Here is a 22,829-nt window from a genome sequence, read left to right on the forward strand (position 1 = left end):
TTAGAGCCTGAAGTTTCTCCGACTCAATTGTGATCCAAGATTAACACTCTGAGTTCAAGTTGTTACTTTTGATTCGCTCATGTCTGTTGTGGAGCTCTAGAGGTGGCAGCCATGGAAACTCTGAGAATGACCTCTGTTCCATCACTACATATTCCAGCTAAATTTGATAAAACGCAATCCAAAAAACGCACTCTCTTGGGTTTTAAGCAAACACCACGTTCATCATTCTCATTACTTCAGAGACACAAACCCACATTTAAGACATTCACCACCATCACATCTTCTATTACAACAGACACTGAAAACCCATCAGCACCACAAGTTAAAACTCAGACCCAAGATGAGAAATTTGACTGGTATGCCCATTGGTATCCATTAATGCCGGTTTGTGACCTTGACAAAAGGGTACCACATGCAAAGAAAGTTCTGGGTATTGATGTGGTGGTATGGTGGGACAGAAATAAGAGTGCATGGAAGGTGTTTGATGATGCATGTCCTCACAGGTTGGCTCCATTATCTGAAGGGAGGATTGATCAGTGGGGAAGGTTGCAGTGTGTTTATCATGGCTGGTGTTTTAATGGCGCAGGTGACTGCAAGTTCATCCCTCAAGCACCTAAGGATGGCCCTCCGGTAATTCAATCACAACATACAGAAATTGCTGGTTATGCTAATTAAAAACTTCAATATACAAATTTCAAACGGCTTGCTTAATTCATATAGTTTTTCTATGTCTAAAACAGGACAACAACTGTAATGAACTTTAAAGAAAGAGTAGCTAAAAGATTTCATATAATACCATATTTTTGCATCATTATGATGACTTTAAGCATAAGAGCAATAGTTTATTTTACGTTTTTCCTCTTGCGGAATTTTTTTTTTTACGGTAATCTTTACATTAATGCTTGAATAAATGATCCTTCAACCAAAAGGTCCAAAACTGCAGATTCACACTTCCAAGAGAGCATGTGTAGGTGTTTATCCAAGTACCGTGCAGAATGGAATTGTGTGGTTCTGGCCAAGTGCTGATCCTGAATACAAAGATATTCTTACAGAGAAACAACCTCCCTATATACCAGAACTGGATGATCGATCGTATACTTGCTTGATGGGAAATAGAGAGATCCCTTATGGGTAAGTAAAGTTTTTATTTTATTTTATATTCTATCAATTATACAATCATGTTATACAAAGGGAAATGCCTCTAGCCACATGAAGTACTTGTTCTCATTCAACAACAGAAAAAGGCTGCTTGTCACATAGAAAATAAAAGTTTGTATTTTCTGGTATAATTTGTTGCGCAAGTGTCTAATTGAAACTTTGCTTGATTTTTTATTTTTTTTGCTCATCCAGGTACGAGGTCTTGATTGAAAATCTTATGGATCCTGCCCATCTTCCATATGCACATTATGGAATAATGCAAACTCCACAACCAAAAGGTAGATAATTATATCTGAATCATATGTATTGCATGATATTACGTTAGTCCCTTATGTAGGATGTCTACATAACTCACTAAATCTTTCCTTCACAGAGAAGTCTGACAGAGAAGGGGGCAGACCATTGGACTTTTATATTTCTAAATTAGACATAAATGGTTTCATCGCAGAGCAGAATCCAGGTCAGAGTAAATTTGTGCCACCATGTGTGTTTTATGTCTCACTGTTTGATCCAATTGACGATAGTAATGGGGCTCCATCCTCACCTGGAACTGAAAAGGTGCTACATGATGTTGATTAAATTATCTAGATAAAGCTGATTCCACCAGCTAGACTTTCTCTTATTATTGCTCATATCCTTTATCTCTGCATGTGTTTTCTTCTTTTCTATAATGTATATATGGCCTTCTTCATTTTGTAGGTCTCATCTGCTCAAAACGGCCACAAAAGAGCTCTATTGGTTTTTGTATGTGTTCCAGTTAGTCCAGGTAATAGCAGATTGATATCGACCTTCCCAACAAACTTTGGTGCTTGGATTAAGATTGTTCCCCGATGGATATATCACATTGGACAAAACCTGGTTGTGGACTCGGATTTATTTTTACTTCATCTAGAGGTGACTCCTTACTTTTTGTATTATGTTTATGGATTATGTCAGTTATGTGTGCAGCTATAATGAAAGTTGCATCTTTTTACATGCTCTCGGGTTCTTATTGTACAGGAACGTAGGATACTGGATGCTGGTCTTAAGCAGTGGCAGAAAGCCTGTTTTGTGCCAACAAAGTCAGATGCTGTTGTCATCGGTTTCCGGAAGTGGCTAAACAAATATGGTGGTGGTCAGGTAGATTGGAGAGGCAAGTTCACTGGGGCTCTTCCCCCAACTCCTCCTAAAGAACAATTGTTGGACAGGTACCTTTCATGCAACACCAAAGCTCCATCAAACTTCAGTTCAGAAAATTGGTGCCATTTTATCTGTATATTTTTGAGACAGCAAAATAGACCGTCCCGCAAGTCTTGGGAATGCTCTTTATACCTCTATTACAATACAAGCATTAATTTGTCTTACACTCTTATCTGGTTGTCACTGTTGTGATCGTTAGAACTAAGGTTGCATAATATTGCACGTCTTTTGATATACTCACCAAGGAGATTTTGTACTACGTTTTCAGGTACTGGTCTCATGTGGTGAACTGCAGCAGCTGTAATGCTGCCCACAAAGCTCTAGGCGTGCTTGAAGTCGTATTGCAGGTTGGCTCGTTTTCTTTACTTGGAATTGTTGCTGCAATCAAGCAAGGAGTCCTATCATCAATGGTTGTCAGAACTGCTCTAGTTGCAACAGCTCTACTATGCTTTGCAGGATCAAAATGGTTGGCTCATTTTATCTACAAAAATTTTCACTTTCATGACTACAACCACGCCCTTGTGTGAGATTGATTCTCTGGCTAACCTCTTAGCATAAGAAAACCTTCCATACAAGGTGCAATGTAATAAGAAAACAATATACTGAACGCATGTAACCAAACTTTGTTGATGACAAGTATTTGGTTATAAGAGAATGATCATGTATGAATGTGGAATTTAGTCTCTGAAATGGTCTTTAAGGATTATGTTATATTGTTATATATTCGTTCTAATTCATGAAATTGCAAGTCCCATTTGATTTACTTGTATGCATATCAGATTGTCGAAGGTCTGGTGTACATTGAGTCGAGGCATAGTCGTCATTGCTTCCGCATGGTGAGATCTGTCGGTTCTTTACCTTTCTATGTCGTATTCATTTTCGATTTTTATTTTAGGTTGCTCTAATTACCTATGAGTTCATAAGTTTAGTTGAGACATGCGTTGTGTTAAGGATGTTGTATTTTGGGGAAGCAGAGGTTGAGACTGGTATTTTAGTTTAGTCGTGTATTCAATTTTCTCAGGTTTTTTGCTATTTTTTAATGGGAGTGTTAAGCTCACACTCACATCGCTTGTGAATGAGCCACACCGACTTCTCAGCTTACCATGTCTCGGAGGATCAAAGTTTATTAAATCTGTTTTTTCAATTTCCTTCTTAGCCTTTTTAATTCTATTTCCTGGTTTCCATATTTATATTTGTTTAATCTTCTGGGTTTCTTCTCAATCTTTAGGTAATGTAAGGGTGTGCAGAATGTAAAAAAGGAGAGTGAAAATTTCACTCCCATTATTTGTTTTTGGTCTCTATAGAATCAGACTAATAAATGCAAGTTTATTCTAAAAAAACAAAGAAGGAATAAATGCAAGTGTTCTAATAGGATCATAATCCATGGAACTAGGTAATGAAGGAAATTAAAGAAAATGCAAGCAATAAATTAGATAAACATGATATTTATTTCATTCCCTTCTTACAATGGAGGCTAAATGCCTTATATACTATATAGTTGTTCCTACTATCAACCCTAGATGCCCATTAACATATGACTCGACCCGGTCCAATAACTAGTCCATTTAGGTAAATTAATACACAAGTCCAAGATAATATAGGGTTGTAGAATAATGGTCCTAACATGTTCCGATGCCGATGTAGGTATTGAGATTATGATGAGAACCTTAATCACATTGATAACACTTATTTGACCCCGGACAGTGTTTTGGGGATTCTTATGACTGATAGTGAAAGGCAGGCCATGAAGTTTCCTGGAACTTGAAAGCATTAGAAAACGTCCCAAATAGGACAACTAATATGGGCAGATCTTTAATCCATCTTCATTTATCAAACTAAATAAGTTATTGACATTTTCAAAACGAGGATCAAAACAAAGAAAACAAGAAAGGGATTGTTGTGAATAGGCATGTTGTCTAGAGTTGAATACTTGCATACATGTTCATCTCCACACTAATAAACAAAAACACGTACCTTTCAACCCAAAACTCCATAGTCCATACCACCAAACCGCCCACCTTTAGTCCCCCTAATTTTTTCCGCGAAATTATTACATTCAAATCTAACGAGTCTGTTATGATTCGAACTCACAAGTCTCCCACGTGCAAATAAAAACTCGACTCACAAGTCTCCCACGTACAAATAAAAGACCATTACATTCAGATCTAACGAGTCTGTTGTGAGTCCAACTCACAAGTAGGGGTGTTAATCGGTGTGAATTGTTCGGTTTATAGGTGATACCGAACACCAAACCGTTCTATTTATTCGGTTTGGTTCGGTTTGGTTTTTCACTTTTTTTTTCAAAAACCAATTGTGTTCGGTTTGGTTTTTCTCTGGTTTATATCGGTTTTTCTTTCGGTTATTTTGTAAAGAAAATCGGAGTTTCTTTCCTTGTCTATCTACTTGATTCTTAACGAAATAAAAAGAACATGCGAACAAATTTACAAAATTCTATTACAAGATATAGTTGATTCACAAATGCATACAATTGCAAAAAGCCACTAAACAACTTATACCACATTAGTAGGCATGTTGTGGTTCCAATGTCTAAAATTCAAAATATTAAATTTTGACCGTCAGATGTGATCAGCATATTTAAATACGGATATGGTAAAAAATTCATCTAATTTTGATAAAATTTGGGTCTCGATCGATGTGGTCAACATTAACTTAATTTCATCTAATTAAGTGTGAATTCGTTCTTACCCCCTCCTTCTTCATTAGTTTTGGTGGATTCTTTCACACACACACTCTCATATATATGTGATGTAGCAGCTCGTGTAAAATTTTCAAAAATTTTACCTTCCAGGGATATGGCTACCCATAGGCCCATAGGAGATAATAAGCGTAAAAAGGGTTGACCGCCTCGATCAGGACACAAACGTTATCGAAAATATGTGATTTTTTTACCATAACCATATTTCACAATATGTAACGCATCATGCGGACATATTTGCAAAATTCTATTTTATAATATATAGTTGCTTCACAAATGCATAGATTTGCAAAAAGCCACTAAACAAGTTATACCACATTAGTAGGCATGTTGTGGTTCCAATGTCTAAAATTCAAAATATTAAATTTTGACCGTCAGATGTGATCAGCATATTTAAATAAGGATATGGTAAAAAATTCATCTAATGTTGATAATATTTGGGTCTCGATCGATGTGGTCAACATTAACTTAATTTCATCTAATTAAGTGAATTTGTTCTTACCCCCTCCTTCTTGACTAGTTTTGGTGGATTTTTTCATGCACACACTCTCACATATATGTGATGTAGCAGCTCGTGTAAAATTTTCAAAAATTTTACGTTCCAGAGATATGGCTACCCATAGGGGATAATAAGCGTAAAAAGGGTTGACTGTCTCGATCGGGACACAAACATTATCGAAAAGATGTGATTTTTTTACCATAACCATATTTCAGAATATGTAACGCATCATGCAGACATATTTGCAAAATTCTATTTATAATATATAGTTGCTTCACAAATGCATACATTTGCAAAAAGACCGCTAAACAAGTTATACCACATTAGTAGACATATTGTGGTTCCAATGTCTAAAATTCAAAATATTAAATTTTGACCGTCAGATGTGATCATCATATTTAAATAAGGATATGGTAAAAAATTCATCTAATGTTGATAATATTGGGTCTCGATTGATGTGGTCAATATTAACTTAATTTCATATAATTAAGTGAATTTGTTCTTACCCCCTCCTTCTTGACTAGTTTTGGTGGGTTTTTTCATGCACACACTCTCACATATATGTGATGTAGCAGCTAGTGTAAAATTTTCAAAAATTTTACGTTCCAGGGATAAGGCTACCCATAGGTGATAATAAGCGTAAAAATGGTTGACCGCCTCGATCGGGACACAAACGTTATCGAAAATATGTGATTTTTTTACCATAACCATATTTCACTATACGTAACACATCATGCGGACAGATTTGCAAAATTCTATTTATAAGATATAGTTGCTTCACAACTGCATACATTTGCAAAAAGACCACTAAACAAGTTATACCACATTAGTAGACATGTTGTGGTTCCAATATCTAAAATTCAAATTATTAAATTTCGACCGTCGGATGTGATCAGCATATATAAATACAGATATGGTAAAAAATTCACCGAATTTTGATAAAGTTTGGGTTTCGATCGATAACTTATTTAATTAAGTATATTAAAGATATCTATAAATAATATAATTTCTTTATAATATATATATATATTCAGTTTTTCGGTTCGGTTTCGGTTTCTAAACATCTCAAACCAAATTCACACCAAATTTTTCGATTTGGTGCGGTTTTTTTACGGTTTGGTGCGGTTTTTTTTTCTTCGGTTTTTTTCGGTTATGGTTCGATTTTTTTTCGGTTTTCGGTTTTCGGTTTTCAATTAACACCCCTACTCACAAGTCTCACACTTACAAATAAAAGCTCGACTCACAGGTCTCCTAGGTATAAATAAAAGACCGGTGCCGCTAAACTAAATGATGCTAGACAGATCCTACACACTGACTATATAAAACAATTCACGCATTGAATTGAATGCTACGAACTAGATTCCCAATAGCAAATGAATAAGATGGGATAAAACCAGAAACAAAAATGTTGAGATAGATGGTTTTACAGTTTTAATTACTCCATATTCACCAGTTTCATGTTTGAGGAAGTTTTGATTTCCATACCAAAGGGTTCTGAAAGTGAGTCGTGAGCTGATTCAATGTTTGTGGTTGAAATTTCCAAACAAGAGTAGGTCTATTATATTGCCCCTCCCACCCACCCACCCACATTGAATCAAAGAAAATGGAAAACAGAAGAATCCTTTTTAGCCTTGATATGGAATTCTAATAGAATAATTTTCACATGTTGATCCATCATTTAGAATAACCTGATATATAGATCAGATCCAAGAAACATAGATTCAGATTCTCTGATCATTTCCTCCATTGATATAAAATTCAAAGAAGTAAATAAAATAAGAAAAAGATGTGTCTCTCATCATCGCTGCAGGTCCATCATAAGAGCAAAGTCCTGAAAGCAGACGAAGCCATCCCCGTTCTTATCGACCTCGGCTATCATGCGCCTGCACTCCTCCAACGTACACCGGTCGTCCCCTATCGCCGCGAACACACTGAACAGCTCCTCCGCCGATATCTTCCCGTCGTGATCCGTGTCGAACACCTCAAACGCCTCCCTCAGCTCGGAGTCGGCCGCCGGCTCGCAAGGCGGCCCGAACCGGTGCAAGAGAGCGTCGAGGGGTATGCAGCCGTGGCCGTGGCGGTCAACCTCGCGGAGCATGACGGCGACGTCATCGTGGCTGGGGAGCAGGCGGCTGAGCAGAGCCTCGAGCTGTTGAGTGGAGACGAGGCCGTCGTTGTCTCTGTCGATGAGCTTAAAGGCCTGCGCCAAGTCGAGGTGGTGGCTGTGAGTGCTAGTGCTACTTGTGTCGGCGGAAGAGAAGTCCGACCAGTCACCGGACATGTCGGGTAAGACGCTGGTCGGAGTGGCGGGCTTGTCCTTGTCCTTGTCCTTGTCGGAGCGGGAGCGGAACAAGCGCTTGGGACTGAGGCTGTTCATTTTCATGAATTTCATGGCTCCTGGCTCCTGGCTGGAGATGAAGAAGGAGAGAGAGAGAGAGAGAGAGAGAGAGATGGGATTCTGGGAAGGAGAGAGGAAGATGAGGAGGGGGTTAAAAGGGGGTAGTGAAGGGAGAGCCATGGCAGCTTCGTCGAAGTTTCGCTCGACGATTCTTTACAATTATGCTTCTCTATTATTATTTATACTACAGTGGGTACAGTGACAATTTTATCCCTGCAGTGGCTCTATGTATTTTGTCTTGTTTTGCAGCGCTATCTTAATTACTTTTCTGACTCTTGTTTTTCTCGTTGATTATAATATTTCCTCTGATTTTCATAGCTTATGAAGTCGTAGTGGATCCAACAATTATTGGATGCTGCGCAATCTCATATCCTCAAATGATATGTACAATACAGAAGACGATACACTTGTAATTCTGCAAAAGAGCATGAAGCCCCTTCTGCTGAACGACCGGACAAATATAACGTTTATTTATCCCTTTTTTCTTCCAAAGGAAAAATAAAACACAGCAAATTAAAGAACAAACCTCCTAATAACTCCCTTTCCCAGCAAATTAATGCAGATAACGTTGCTCAGTGTGAAGCTGAGATATATCACTAAACAAATTGCAATCTCTAAAAATCAGTATACCTATGCGCAATATGGTATGGACAAAACAAAACAAGTTTGTATAGTACTTGTGAGTGCAGACGTACAAGTAGTGATTGGATTGAGCCGTGACTACTATAGTAGTGGCCTCCACGAAATCAGCATCTTCACTTTGCAGCACAGAACAAATGAACTGCAATCTGGATCAGGAAGTTTACGAAATACTGGATGAGAGTGCAGCATGGCGCGCCACAAATGACTCGACCAGTGGATTTACAAGATCAGGTGCCTCATCCTTCAGGTACACAGTAACAAAATAAGAATTCATATTCTCTTGATGGATTTGTACAAATTAAACTCAGGCATCAGTAACTAAATAAAAATCTTCATATGGTTTGGAGCTAGGCACCAGTTTTTGTAACTCAAATTTTTAAGTATGATACCAAACCCTAGTATAAAATATAGTCAAACACATGCACTTCCTCTACTATTCAATCTAATCTACTAAGCTATACCATGAAGACTCCACTCAAAAGAAGAAGCTTGCAAGTACCTATATGTTGAACTATTGCATGTATATTGTATATAGAGACAAATCATAAACCCGGCCTGCCTGTGTGCGCACTGGAGAGAGAGAGAGAGAGAGAAACCTGAGGGCAGTGGCCAACATTAGGAAGAACAACAAAGTCTTCTACAGATTCAAAATTTCCATAGGCACGTCCAAGTTCAATAGGTTCCCATGGATCCTTGTCACCCCACGCTATCAAAACAGGACACTGTAAAGAGAAGAAAAGCAAAACAACTGCTTATGTTTAAATATTACTAGTAGTTGTCAACATTGACTGCTGTGAATTAGTCATCATACCACAATCAGTTAAAGAAACACCAACCTTCACTTTAGGTAATAGTTCCTCAGGTAGAGGGCCATCTGAATAACAAATGAACTCTAAGAACACGTCTACGGCACCAGGCTCAAGTCCTGGAAGAAGAATTTTTTCAACTAATTCATCTGTCACTTGAGAGGGATCATGGTAGCACTGAAATGCAATTACTGGTATCAGTAAACACAAACCAAAAAAAAAAGCAAGGCTGCAAATTTTCGTGATTCTTTAGTTGCTATTAGAGAATATGAAGGAGGGAATTAACTACACAGCACAAAAGCTAATGAAGCAGAAAGTGTGTTGATGGAACAAACAAGAAACGCTTTCCATGTCAGGAATGTAGTATTAATAGGCTTGTTTGGTATTGAGACATATGTTCCTAGCAACAAGTTGCTTCAGAAAGATTATGCTATATTTAGCCGTGTGTTCACAGTTTGCATGAGGTTGTCAGGCTTTATCAGCGGATCAACACTATTGACTCATACCAAACAAAGTAGAGCTGATCATATAACTAAAAATGCTGTTGGTGACTTGTTAAAGTCACAAAAGAGTTGTATGCATTTCAGTGAACTATTGTTTCTGTATGAACTAATTTAGTTGGAATACTTAACATATTTACACTTCAATGACTTTTTTCATATTCGAGGCTAGGCAATTCTCAACCATGTGAAGACTAAGAATTCATAAATTGTAATTAATTAAATCATATCACCTTGGTTTATGTACTAGTAGCTTATCAAAAGTTATTAAAGTAAAACAGAATACCTAGCAAAGAATATCAGAAAGTACCTGGCGCAGGATATTCCTCACAGACTCTGGTGTGGCAACAGTTTTGAAAAAGTATTTTCCAACAGCAGTATTTCTGCCACAACAACATACCTATCATGAACCCAAAGTTTGAACAAAGGAACTTAACATAAGAAAGAAGAGATATATAATCTAGCTGTACCTCAGTATGTTCTGAAATGATTTTATTAACGGTCTCCCATACCATGGCTGCTTTTTAATATGAAGCATACGAAGAGATATATTTATAAGCATTAGACCCTTGCATATCTGTGGCTCCATAAATGCTGCCTGAAGACCAACAAGACCTATGTGGAGGCCACAAAAACTTAGAAGTCTACCGTTTAGCAAACTAAAATTTGATAAATATCACAGGCTCCAGTTAATATTAAAGTAAATAGATATGCATAAAGTTCATGCTTAAAGCATGAGAAACATTGGTACCTCCAATAGAGTTGCATATGAAAAATGCGTCATCCTTGATCACATCAATACAAAATTCATTTATCTGAGTGGCCCATGTATCAAATGTGTAAAAGGAACTTTCACCAAACTGACGAGGGTTTGGTTTGTCCGAGTACCCATAACCAATGAGATCAATAGAGTACACCCTATGTGATCTTGCTAGAACTGGAATATTTTTTCTCCAATGGTCACTGCAAATAACAAGTTAGTACCCTGATAATTTAATCAGGAGATGAAAAAGATCATGGAACAAAACTCTTAAGCATATAGCATATACTGACTCAGAATTAACTTGGGGATTGCAAGTACTTGAAGCAAGAAACTTCTAAAATGATATTATCAACAAATTGTTGGGGGAAACAAACAAACAAGAAATGGATGTGTGAGCGCAAAGTCATGGCTGTATATAGCAATTTGTGCATCAAATACCTATAGCAATTAGTTGTCTGCTAATGAGAAGTAGTGTGTAGACCTGTTTGCTCCAAAACCATGAATTAATACTAATGCCGGGCCGCTGTTGCCAGCATGTTGATAGCGGATAGAATAACCCTTCCAGTTCCAATAACTACAACACAACAAGGTAAAAATTTACGAGTTAAGCAGATAAATTATCAGACTACACCACTCAAAAAGGAAAATGTAAATCAATAACAAGAAAACAAAGCACATATGCAAAGTAATAAACAGCAGAAAGCCGTGCTGGCTATCTTCAATTTCTTTCAAAGCCGATCAGTATAAAAGCATACTGCATAAAACCTCTAAAAAACCACATGAGCGGTTAAGGTGGAGATTTCTGGTGTTGCAGAGAGAGGCAGCTGGAGTCTTTAATATTGTGAGACTTCCAATTTGCAATTCTTCCTAGTTCACTTGTTTTTTCCTGTTAGTTTTATTCCTCACTCTTAGTCTTTAATTTTGGTTGGGTTGTTATTCCCAGTTTATTCTAAAACTCCTTTTCACTACAACCAAATAGACCATAAATCCAAATGCCAAGTCCAACAAATTCAGAAGATTTTAAAATAAGAGCAACTGAAGGGTACCTGCTTTGAACTTGGACCTCAGGAGCATTGTTGGCTTCAAATTGACCATTTACAGAAGATAATAACACAAACCCGTTTGAGTTCGAGCCATCAAACTTAGAAATGCGGCCAGGCATCTGAAATCGATGGAGGTTTCCTCTGCCGAAAGTGAGTGAAAGTGGAGCTGTACTCGTGTTTCTTCGAGAGGACAAAAATGGAGAGTCCAGTCTTGACAAAGACAGAGCAGGAGCACTAGTACTTCCCATGGCTCTGATACAATCAAGAGGCTAATGGAGTGTGATATAGAAAGCTCATAGCACGGCCATGAATGATGCACTCAAGTGGCTTGTGTTTAGCTTTCATTTCATCTAAGCGTTGCAGGTGTGTGCTTTGTTTCATGTTTAGGCTAGCTCCACGTAGTACACAACTTGGCAGTTGGCCAATCCTCTAGTTAAAGAGCTAAACGACGTCATTCTGGCCTTCTGAATATAAACACTTTAACACACCACCACACAAAAAAAAAATGCAACTTCAGTCTCCAGTGGGATTGCTTGTACTTGAACTTACATTCAGGCCAAAGAAAAGAAGAGTACTTGAACTTGACAATTAGGCAAATACAGTCACCAAAAGAAGAGCACTTTGGTTGCTATATGAACAGGGAAGGATCAAATATACTGTAGATACTTGCTACGCCTAAAAAATTGACAGAAGATTGGGCTCGGGCCAAAATTTGTTCAAAATTGGCAATAAAGTATTTTTCTTAAAGAGAACTCGGACTACTGGGAATACAAATGGGAGGAAGTGTATTCCAACTGATACTAAATTCAATATAGTGGCCTGAGATCTTTAGCTCAAGTGGCAATGTGGTTTTTGAGGATTTAGGTCCTAGGTACTAGCTAGCATTCGGTGCAGTGGAGAAAAAACACCATCTCCATCAGTAGTTAGGTTAATTCCATTCCTATAAAAGGTCTCATATCATGAAGGCACTGTGAATTTTAACAGAAGTTATCCGAAGCTTCTGTTCTTGTTGTCCCGTGGGATGCCATCATCTTGATCATGGGATAGAACAAAATCAGGCACCTCTTCAATATCCTCTGCAGGCTGATGTGTACAATGAAAGGAAGAGGATTACTAATCGGAAACAGATGAATATGAAACTCTTAAGAATGGTTGGAAAAGGTTTACAACCTGCCATCGTTGCAACAGATGCCAAAATATAAAATCAATGATCATAACCAAGCAAAAAAGCTTTCCTGCCCAAGCTCCACATGAGAGGTATCTATGATAAAAAATAATGAACCAAAAATCAAGTGATCAGCAAATCCTGAATATCCCCTTCATGTTTCTGCAATCTTAAAACTTTCAGATGAAAGCACACCGTGAGAGTCGTTTTAAGAGACTTTGCTTTGAGCATTTCAAAGCACGGTCATACACAATCTCTGTCCGTTTTGCGACATCATGCCAATTGTAAAGTTCCTTCATCTAGAAAAATAATTAAAGAAACAAGCACATTCAATCACAGTACAAATAGTAATTGACTGCCATAATCAAAAGAGTACACTCACACGATTGTGCATTTCTTCTGGGTCAATGTTGGGAAGTATTGATATTGCCTTCTCTATGGCTTGAACCATGTCACTAGGATCTGGTTTTGCAAGTACAACCATGTCATCTGGTAGAACCTGCGTACAAAAATGGTGTTATTTAAGCCAAAATGGATAGATGGTTCAAGAAATCCTACTCTAAGAGGAGGAACTTGTCCGAGATGAAAACATGCCATCAAAGATTTCAAAGTTCAAACCTCTGGGACACCTCCTACTCGTGTACTGACTGTTAATAACCCACAACTAGCAGCCTCTAAGATGGCTATGCAAAAAGCTTCTGTTAATGAACTGCCAGAAGGGTGAAAATTGCATTAGGGAGAGGGGAAAAAAGAGATTCAAAAGACACAGCTGTTTGAAAATCACAGCATATGTTTATGTTAATATAAGTTCAGTCATTATAAACAAAACTGAAGGCTTAATGCTTTTAGCTGCATACAATTGGCTCACAAAATTATGCCAACAGGGAAATAGATAAAGTCTCCATTATGTCTGATAAATGTGTATAACCAACCGGAAATATTATCTTGAGTGTCCTATTACATAAACAATGTTAATATACTCATGTTCCAAATATTATTCATAGTCATTACTCTCTTAGTAGTGTTGCTGTTCAGCTGAACCTCAAAAATAGCTGGCACACTATTTCTTATAATTGCAATATCTATATAAATGTAGGCAAATCTAATATCAATTACCAGATTACAAATGTGTAAGTTTTCTAATCACCAGTGTAGCTAATAAATCACTCAGAGAAATTATTCACTAAAAATAAACAGTTTAAATATAAGAAGAATTTAATGAATACCTGTTTAAAAATATATGGCCAGTAATGAGAACGGATCGTACTTGAGAGTGTTGAACAGCACCCAACATTTCCACTCGATCTTGTAGGGAATGTTTTTCCCTCATTTCTTCCAACCGCACGCGTTTAGGTCCATCTCCTCCAACAATGAAACGGACCTGACCAAGTATATCTGAATGAGATGATTAACTGCTAATTAACTATGCCTTTAATCCAATTATGTCATGCTTTAAACCCCCTCTAGATTATCTTTACTGGAGAGAGAAAAAGAGAGCTTTAGCTATAGTAAGGCACTGAAGTGAAAAATAGCTTTTACGTGTGATGCTCCTAATTGATTGAGTATATAGATATTGATAATGACCTCAAGCCATCAGAAATTTTTTGATATGCATACTGAATGTCCTCGTTGACATGAAAATTCATTTTACAGCACATATATACTAGATGAGAAATGTAATATATTCATTGATTGTAATCTTAAAACAACTCACATTGGGATATAAACGGCATACTTCTGGAATCACTTCAACAAGCAGATCTGCACCTTTCCGGTAAACCAACCTACTTATAACAACAATAACAATTTCATGCCGACTCAATCGTGTTGGTGCAGGCTTGAACATAGCTGTGTCAACAGCATTAGGAATTACAAACACCTTTTCTGGTGGCAAACCTGACCGTAGTACAGTGTTCTCCTTGCTTGTATGTGAAACACAAATCGCCTGACTGACTTCTGCTAAAGTAAACTGCAGGACCTTGTTCATGTGTATGCTTCCAGCATCAGCAAAACCATAGAGTGAATGGTCTGTAAACACAACCTTATACCCCATTGTGCGTGCGTGCATCAAAGCCTCGTGGCAAAGAGTTGAGAAGGCTTGATGCCCATGTACCAACGATATATTCTCTCGAATAAGGATAGTCCTCACAATTGGAAGTGTCCCGTAAAATGTTGGAAAAGTATTCTGCATAAGAAACGGCCGCCATGGAACATAATACACTTTCAAACCGCCTGTCATATATCTCACTCCAGAACGATTCTGGTATGCATGAGTCATTACCACCACCTGACCAATCAAACACAACAGTTCATCTACTCAACAACTAAGAAACAACTGCGTTGATCAAATGACATTGAAACTGAGATGTTACAGCATTCTAAAAAACACAGCTTCGTAACACCATTCAAGACATAACCGATGATGACCATGCCATGCTGTCTAATGCCCAATTACATAAACACACAGCTTCAGCATTCAAGTGATTAGTTGAAGTACATTAAATTAAATGAACCAGAAAATTAACTTTGAGCTTCTGTTTTCAGAGACTTAAAAACAATCTAAGATACAAGTGTGCACACAAAGAACCCAGAAAGCTTAAAGAGACTGTGGTGTCAGACCTTGTGACCAAGCTTGAGAAGGCATTGTGAAAGATAGTATATGTGATTTTCCACACCACCAAAATTGGGGTAGAAAAAATCAGAAACCATGAGAATTCTATGCTTTTTCCGCTCCTCCATTCCTGTACTTTCAATTGGGCCTGCAATTACTTCAATAAAAATCCAATCTTTATGAGACAAAAGGCACTAGCTTTTTCGATTACTAAACTATGAATCGACAAAAACTCGAATTGGGTCGAAACAGTGAGATATATAACAATCTATACTGCAAAAGATTCGAACTTTGAGAATATAACAATCCTGAGCTCTGAATGAAGCTTAAATTTGATACCAAAATATCAGAAAAGCTTTGATCGGATCGGAGGCTTCGGGTACGGTAGTGTTAGAAATCGCATATCAGAATTGAGAGGCTGAGTGAGAGAAGAGAAAACAAAGTGGCAGGGGCAGTTATGGAAATTACTGGGGTTCACTTGAGAAAATAAGTGATTAAGTTAATTAAGTATATTGAGGTGATCCCTCTCATGGTTCAACCTGTATATCACTCCTGCAAATTACAGAAAATGAAGAATGTAGAAGGTTCTTTTGGGTTGTGTTTAGTGTCGCAAACTCGCAATAGCCTACATACATGTTGTGTCATCTCCTGTCATATTTTGGTGTCTGTACATTATTACATTTCGTATGTACACATGCAACACTGTATGTATAATTATTTTTGGAATTGCGTAGAGTCTTTGTACATATATAGAACGAGGCCTGCATAATCATAACTTCCTCAGAAATCAGAATGTTGGACATCTCCCCCACGTACTTTGATGTTTGATTTCCTGCTCAGATCGATCTGTATGTTTAGTTGTAGAATGGAGGTTGTATTGAACCTCTACCCTCAAAAGTTCATATGTAATTATGTATTGCTTGACTACTTTAGACAGCAATCTGACTGTGGGCTGTAAACTTGAACTCTTGAAGGTATACATCATCGTTAATTAGTTCAACTCTTGAACTAATAAGAGGATTAAGAGCGATCCAATGGAAACTCAATCGACTGCATGTAGATGTTAACACCACAAATGATCCCCGAAGGGTGTCTATCTTAGAGCTTGACAAAAACTTGCAGAGTCTAATATCATTAATGTATTACAGCTTATTAATTGTTCGAAAAGTACTGCAGTTTACGTACAGATCGATCGACTATACAAACACAGCCAGTGTCGATCAGAAAATCTCCGACACCTAGTACACCACTACACCATGTAGAGCAGGAACCAATAAGATCATATTGTTTTACATATAAAAGTCTGAGCAATTGATAGAGGCAGTTGTGAACTAGAAGGGCTGCGTTTTCAAGCCGAAAATAATGAGAGAAAGTTTGGTCTGTCTAACAGATACAGAGTCAGACTCACTCTTTATTAATTGGGTAAGAACGTTTGGTTCAATTTTACGTACATATTTCTGATGTCGGTAATACAAAATCTACCGGTCAAATCCAAGCGAACCCTCCAACTATAAGCCTTACATTGGGACATTGCGAGTTACAACTCTAAACTACCAATCCCCAACTGACAAATGTACTTCCCTCTCGGAAAAAAAAAACGGATGCTTATAATAGCAGCTAGCTAGCTTGCCATTAGCATCTGAGATACTGGAGAAACCAAAATAAATATTCAGAGCTAGCTTTCTGCAGCCTCAAGTTTCTCCGTTTTCGACTTTTCGAGCTTATTATTAAGAACGTATTGAGATTTCCATTGACCCCATGCCATTTGGTTTATCATTGCGCGATCAAAAAGCAATGCACTTAAAAAGGCTCGAATATATGAAGTTCTGCAGCAAAGGAAGAGCGCGCAGCTTTTCGAATGATATATATGCACCATTCGGTGAGTTCCTCAATATATAAAATTCTCGATCATGATTTGAATTCTTTGTTTATGTACCTGTATGGTGTTTCTTCCTTGCTGTTGTTCTGTAAAACGTTGATTAACTTCTTCAAGTTTCTGCAAGTTGGAGATTTTATAGCAGGATTGTATATGCATTGGTAGTTTTTGCTTCTCATTCATGGCTTTGCTGATGTTCTTAGGAATTCATATATAGTTCTGTCTGGCCTTCGTTGTCTTTGTTATCCTGAATGAGGTGCAAATTTTGGAGCAAAATGCCTCTCTGTTTTTCACGTTAATATGCACGAGTAAAATTAGGTATGATATTTGTTCAACTACGAGTAGTTGAAGACTGAAAATGCACCGATATTTAGTTTAAACTTTAAACTCATTTCACAAGTTAGAGGTACAGTTGGTACAAAATAGAATAAAGCAAGTAATTCAAAGGAACAAATTCTCACACGAAAATCATATTGTCTGCCAGCTAGCTTTTTTTGTGTACGTTCGATTGAGGAGGCAAAGCTTCAGTTTACAAAATTTAGATTAATGTCAGCTAGCTAGCTACTCTCTCTTTTTTCATATATATTGCACCATACTTAGAAAAAGCTCATTTCTGCTTGCTCTTCCTATAATCTCATTTCATGCTTCTGTTCATTCTTATTTATAAACATCAAAGTCATGTTTAAAACTTGCCAAAATGTTACTTTTTTGTGGCGTTGAATTCTTCGTCCAATTTAACAGTGCCTCATCATACATATATTTAAGATAAAGAGAAAATTATTAGCATGTAAAGAGCTTATTAATAACTTTAAGGCATGATAAATGTTTCATCCAAGATCGATATATTTCAAATCCAACTCATTAGAAGACAAAATCCTAGTCTTGTTTGACCCAAAACCAGCCTACATTTATTTTTCTTAAGACAAGACAAAATTATTTCATTTACGTAAATGAATTTTGCCTGAATCCAATAAATGCTACAACAGTACAACACAGTTGAATCAGTACCAATTGGAGAATAGTATTCAGAAAAAGGAATCATTTCATTTTTGTGGTATTTGACTATTGATAGGAACCAATATCCTAGGCAAGTATGGTAGTTCTTACTTATAGCTTTGCATGTGTTTGTATCTAAGTTATTGGATAGAAGAAGACTGAGAGAAATTATTTGGAGTGTTAGTACAAAACAGAATAATTGGTATTAAAATGAGAAAATGATTATTAAAAAAACAAATTATGAGAATAAATTAACAGTAGAGAATCTCTGTTTTGCAAGTCAACTGGTCAACCAGATCTACCAATCCTCTTGGTGCTTGAGAAGACTGGTAGATTGAGTGGACGGTTGGATGTGTGTCTTTGGAAATTAGTCAAAATCGCTAAAGTAGGAGCCAACAACATTCCAAGCAAATCACCAACAAAACAAAAGAAACAAAATTTGATTAATGTACAAATATTGCTGTGGAGCCCAAACTGTTGCTGGGCTATCTTGGGCTGGGTATTTAAATATCCAAGGCCCAAGCAGACATTAGCAATCACATACAGTAGGGAATACATTCAATCAGACAGCACTCGATTTTTCAAGCAACCTCATTCATTTCACTTACTGATTTTTCGATTAATCTGTACTCGATTTTTCAACAAGTTTAGTTGGTGTAGTTTATAGGATTGATGCTTTAAGAAGATACATTTTTCCTAATAGGAGGCTGTAAATGGTGTATGTTCAACACTATTAATTAATAAATTTACCCATGCATGGTTTATTTCATATTTTCAGTTCTCCTAGATTAATCATTGGCTTGATGTTGTTCCAGAACTGTGTTCTTAAGGTCGTCAATCAGCGTCACTGATGCGTGAGGATTGCCGATCGAGCTAGATCATCCATTTCTTTAACCGACAAAAAAAGAGGAAAACAGACAGGTTTTCTTCTTACAAACTTGAGTATATATAGCTACAAATAATTGTTCTACTATTCAAGAATCGAAGTATAACTACTGTTCATAAGCATGATTATTGGAGATGCATGTATTCATAAAACCCTATATTTGATTCATACACAAATTAATTAATTAATATATCTCTGTAATTAAAAGCATTATCATTTGCATATGCACGTCGAAATTCATAACAAACGATTTCAATCTCCATCTTACAGATTCATGGTTACGTACGATCGAGGGAAAGCTTCAGAAGATGTACATGCCGATTCTCAGATTGGCCGGCATGTATATGCTAATTTGAAGGTAAAAAAATGTTCATCTTTCCTATAAAAAAATGCTCATCTCATGCTCAACACACCTGGATTTTATCAACTCGATTGATCTATCCAGTTGAAAGGTCAAAATTTGCTGAGTTCTAACAAGTAGCAATTATTATACTTCATCCAATTGAATGAATGCTTACATGCATATATACAGGCAATATAATAGGTTTGGCTTCCGACTATACCTTAAAACCTCCGGCATATGCATGCAGTCTAGATATATAACTAGCTAGGTACGATACATCATCGGTTCAGTGTAGATTATCGATCAGCATGGCGCTAGTTCTATAACTGTTGGGTATTTGGACTTAATTATAACCTGCAACGTAATGCTGGTACCCTATACTACATAATTGAGCATCTCAAGTTCTCAACCTTATAATTTTCTATCCATTAATTGACTGGCAATTATCAGATGGACTGATAGAGAATTAAGTTTGCTCCAACCATGAATGTTACACATCTCATTCTTAGCATATCAACTAAGACTAGCTATAAGAAGGAGCAGCTTGACAGTGACTCGATTTTCTAACTACCGGCCTAGCTAACTAGTGATTAGTTATCAATTCTGAGTTTTAAGATAGCTCCGTCAGTGACTCTACAGGGTTATAATTGAGTTCTTACACACTGATAATGTATATATATAGTGAGGGCACCAGTACATGCTATACACTACGTTCATAGCAATGCACTTGTGTTAAGAAATAAGCAAACTAATGATCTAGCTAGCTTGGGGCCCGGTGCATTTGCATTTGAAATATATGTGTATTGTCAAAACACATACCAGTAATATTATAGAAGTCTGCCAAGTAATTTTAATTTCTTTTCAGGAAGCTTTAGAAATATTTTCTGTTAATGTCTGAAATGTTGACTGCCAACTATTTTTTTTTATTCACGGCAAGGGTCTGTTCTTTTCGGGGCCCTAAATGCTCATGGTCACTTACGTGCGCAAGCGGAGGGACTGCCAACTGTTTAATTTGTGTTAGTATGATCATATATGCATAGTTTGAATCTTTCATTAATATATGCTTCATCTATATTGTTGTTGAGTACAGATTAATATCCATCAATTAGCTGCAAGTGATATATCTTCATTTATTCACTGATAGTTAGATCATCATGAGGTACCATAATAAAACCAACAAGGGGTACATTGAACAAAAGTATCTTGTTTTCACTACATTTGGGTTGTACCTTTTTGTTCATCAAACATTTATATTCAAAAAGAAAGAATTGTATGTGTAGAAAATTGATGTACAAATGTACAATTGATCAGAAGTGCATATAAATAACTTACAAACTAGCTACAGTTATGAAGCAAGATATATACGAAGACAAATCAATTAACACACACACATATATAAGCACACTCGATCGATCGATCTACATCAATACAAATATCAAAATCTTATGTTTTCTTACAGGAACTAGTAAATGGAACAAGATTGATGATAAAGTGATCATTCACAATGATCAATTGGTGGATGAACAGATACGAATTACAAATACACAAGCAATGCTATATGAGATTCAAATAAACCCTAGCATTTCCATACAATAACTAGCTAATTGATTAAGCAACTGCTTTTTGATTATGCAGCTTTGTGCAGGTAGCTAGCGGTCGATCACTATTGTGGTTGATTGGCATTAACCCTGTGAGGATCATTCTGGATGAAAGCGGAAGACATGAGCACCGCAGATTCCCAGCCACCGAAAGCTGGTGCAGAAGAATCAGCAGGTGGAGCAATCCCATTAGGCTGTTGCATTACTTGTAATGGCTGCAACTGGTGCTGGCCTACTGCGGCATTAAATGGATCCTCATTGATCAGAGAGTTCAGAAATGAAGAGAAGACGTCGTCGGTGCAACAGTTCATATCTTCATCCTCCTCATTTCCAGGCAGTAAGTTGCTTCTCAAAGCTCCCATTCCCGTTGCAGACCGACTCTGATCGTTGGAGGTCATAGCATTTCCATAACCGGAAGCTCCGTGGACTATAACCCCCAGATCATCATTGCTAACAAGGTACCCAGTTCCCTTAGCACTGGGAGCACTTGGAGCTGCTTCCTCAAGTGATGAAGAAGTAATTGGACTTTTAGGGTTAGGGTCTGAGCTCGTATCGCCGTGATGCTGATTGGTCTTGCAAGAAAAAGCTCCATTAACATTGACAGCAGCATGGTCAGCAGGAGAAGTATCTGGATTGAGGGGCTTGTGGGTTCTTGGATCTATGCCCTGACTGATCAGCTTCTTACTCAGGTGAGTGTTCCAGTAATTCTTTATCTCATTGTCCGTACGCCCCGGTATCCTCCCAGCAATCAGAGACCATCTACAGTTGGATATACTCATCATATATTGAATTCACTCGCAAACTTTTCGAAACCCTAATTAACTCAGAAAAATGAGAGACATACCTATTGCCGAGGAGACGGTGGAGACGTAGGATGAGATCTTCTTCATCGGAGGCGATCTGGCCGCGCTTGACGGAAGGTCGGAGGTAGTTCATCCAGCGGAGGCGGCAGCTCTTGCCGCAGCGGAGGAGGCCGGCGCGCTTCGGGAGGGTTCGCCAGTGGCCCTCGCCTTCTTTGTTGATGTAATTGGCTAAGAGCTCATCTTCCTCGGGAGTCCAGGGACCTCTCTTCAGACCCACCTTGACGCAGCACGGCGTCTTGCTCGAGGAAGACGATACAGCTGCTGCTGCTGGTGATGATGATGATGATGATTTTCCTTTGTACGAGGATGAAGCCGAAGATGGGTTCCTCATTTTGATTAAGATGTAATAGAATCGCGCTGGGTTTTGGTGTGATTACTATTTGGTGTGAGGATGAAGATTTGTTTCTGTTGGTCTCGTTCTTGGGGATCGATGGAGTTGGGGAAGATGGAAAGTGATGATGATGAGTAAGGGTTTCTGGTTTTTGCTTCTGGTTTTTGGTACCTCAGATAGATGGACAGGATATAGTCATATAGAGATCAAAGGATATGGTTTCTCTAACGCGCCGGTCTACCTGCTGTATATCACGCGCAGTGTAGCAGTCAATTTCTGCTTTAATTGGATAGAGGCCTTGAGGCTTGATTTTGCTTTACTTACATAGTGGAATCCATCTGTGTGGTCAGTGTGAATGATTTTCAATTTAGCCAGCACTTTTTTTCCTGTATGGACATGAATAAAGGTATACATCCATTCGGTATTTCCTGATTGTATATATATACGATACAAATG

The 22,829-nt window shown here is 37.6% G+C and overlaps 5 protein-coding genes and 1 long non-coding RNA gene across 6 annotated transcripts; 2 read left to right on the forward strand and 4 right to left on the reverse strand.

Annotated features, from left to right (window-relative positions):
- Window positions 1–96: 96 nt before the first annotated feature.
- Window positions 97–3,021, forward strand: LOC126789098 (protochlorophyllide-dependent translocon component 52, chloroplastic-like). The gene is made up of 7 exons (XM_050515164.1): window positions 97–630; window positions 944–1,131; window positions 1,351–1,436; window positions 1,532–1,716; window positions 1,858–2,052; window positions 2,158–2,345; window positions 2,606–3,021. The coding sequence occupies exons 1-7, from the start codon at window positions 112–114 to the stop codon at window positions 2,862–2,864; spliced, it is 1,620 nt and encodes a 539-aa protein (XP_050371121.1). The 5' UTR covers window positions 97–111; the 3' UTR covers window positions 2,865–3,021.
- Window positions 3,022–7,156: 4,135 nt separating this feature from the next.
- Window positions 7,157–8,032, reverse strand: LOC126786457 (probable calcium-binding protein CML35). The gene has a single exon (XM_050512290.1). The coding sequence runs from the start codon at window positions 7,942–7,944 to the stop codon at window positions 7,351–7,353; it is 594 nt and encodes a 197-aa protein (XP_050368247.1). The 5' UTR covers window positions 7,945–8,032; the 3' UTR covers window positions 7,157–7,350.
- A 263-nt stretch (window positions 8,033–8,295) lies between these two features.
- LOC126786456 (uncharacterized) lies at window positions 8,296–12,184 on the reverse strand. Its single transcript, XM_050512289.1, has 8 exons — window positions 11,708–12,184; window positions 11,143–11,235; window positions 10,650–10,861; window positions 10,369–10,513; window positions 10,209–10,281; window positions 9,429–9,575; window positions 9,189–9,314; window positions 8,296–8,833 (listed from the first exon to the last, which is right to left on the reverse strand). The coding sequence occupies exons 1-8, from the start codon at window positions 11,950–11,952 to the stop codon at window positions 8,753–8,755; spliced, it is 1,122 nt and encodes a 373-aa protein (XP_050368246.1). The 5' UTR covers window positions 11,953–12,184; the 3' UTR covers window positions 8,296–8,752.
- Window positions 12,185–12,490: 306 nt separating this feature from the next.
- Window positions 12,491–16,000, reverse strand: LOC126786455 (phosphatidylinositol N-acetylglucosaminyltransferase subunit A). The gene is made up of 8 exons (XM_050512288.1): window positions 15,489–16,000; window positions 14,584–15,156; window positions 14,096–14,250; window positions 13,488–13,578; window positions 13,252–13,368; window positions 13,065–13,168; window positions 12,875–12,965; window positions 12,491–12,787 (listed from the first exon to the last, which is right to left on the reverse strand). The coding sequence occupies exons 1-8, from the start codon at window positions 15,606–15,608 to the stop codon at window positions 12,692–12,694; spliced, it is 1,347 nt and encodes a 448-aa protein (XP_050368245.1). The 5' UTR covers window positions 15,609–16,000; the 3' UTR covers window positions 12,491–12,691.
- Window positions 16,001–17,199: 1,199 nt separating this feature from the next.
- LOC126785983 (uncharacterized) lies at window positions 17,200–19,592 on the forward strand. The gene is made up of 3 exons (XR_007671151.1): window positions 17,200–17,359; window positions 19,168–19,273; window positions 19,509–19,592. It is a non-coding gene; the product is annotated as an uncharacterized LOC126785983 (long non-coding RNA).
- Window positions 19,593–20,922: 1,330 nt separating this feature from the next.
- On the reverse strand, window positions 20,923–22,810 carry LOC126785981 (transcription repressor MYB5). The gene is made up of 2 exons (XM_050511681.1): window positions 22,024–22,810; window positions 20,923–21,938 (listed from the first exon to the last, which is right to left on the reverse strand). The coding sequence occupies exons 1-2, from the start codon at window positions 22,371–22,373 to the stop codon at window positions 21,245–21,247; spliced, it is 1,044 nt and encodes a 347-aa protein (XP_050367638.1). The 5' UTR covers window positions 22,374–22,810; the 3' UTR covers window positions 20,923–21,244.
- Between the last annotated feature and the right edge of the window lie 19 nt (window positions 22,811–22,829).

Source organism: Argentina anserina, chromosome 3 (genome assembly GCF_933775445.1).
Source record: "Argentina anserina chromosome 3, drPotAnse1.1, whole genome shotgun sequence".
In the NCBI taxonomy this organism is placed as follows: Eukaryota; Viridiplantae; Streptophyta; class Magnoliopsida; order Rosales; family Rosaceae; genus Argentina; species Argentina anserina.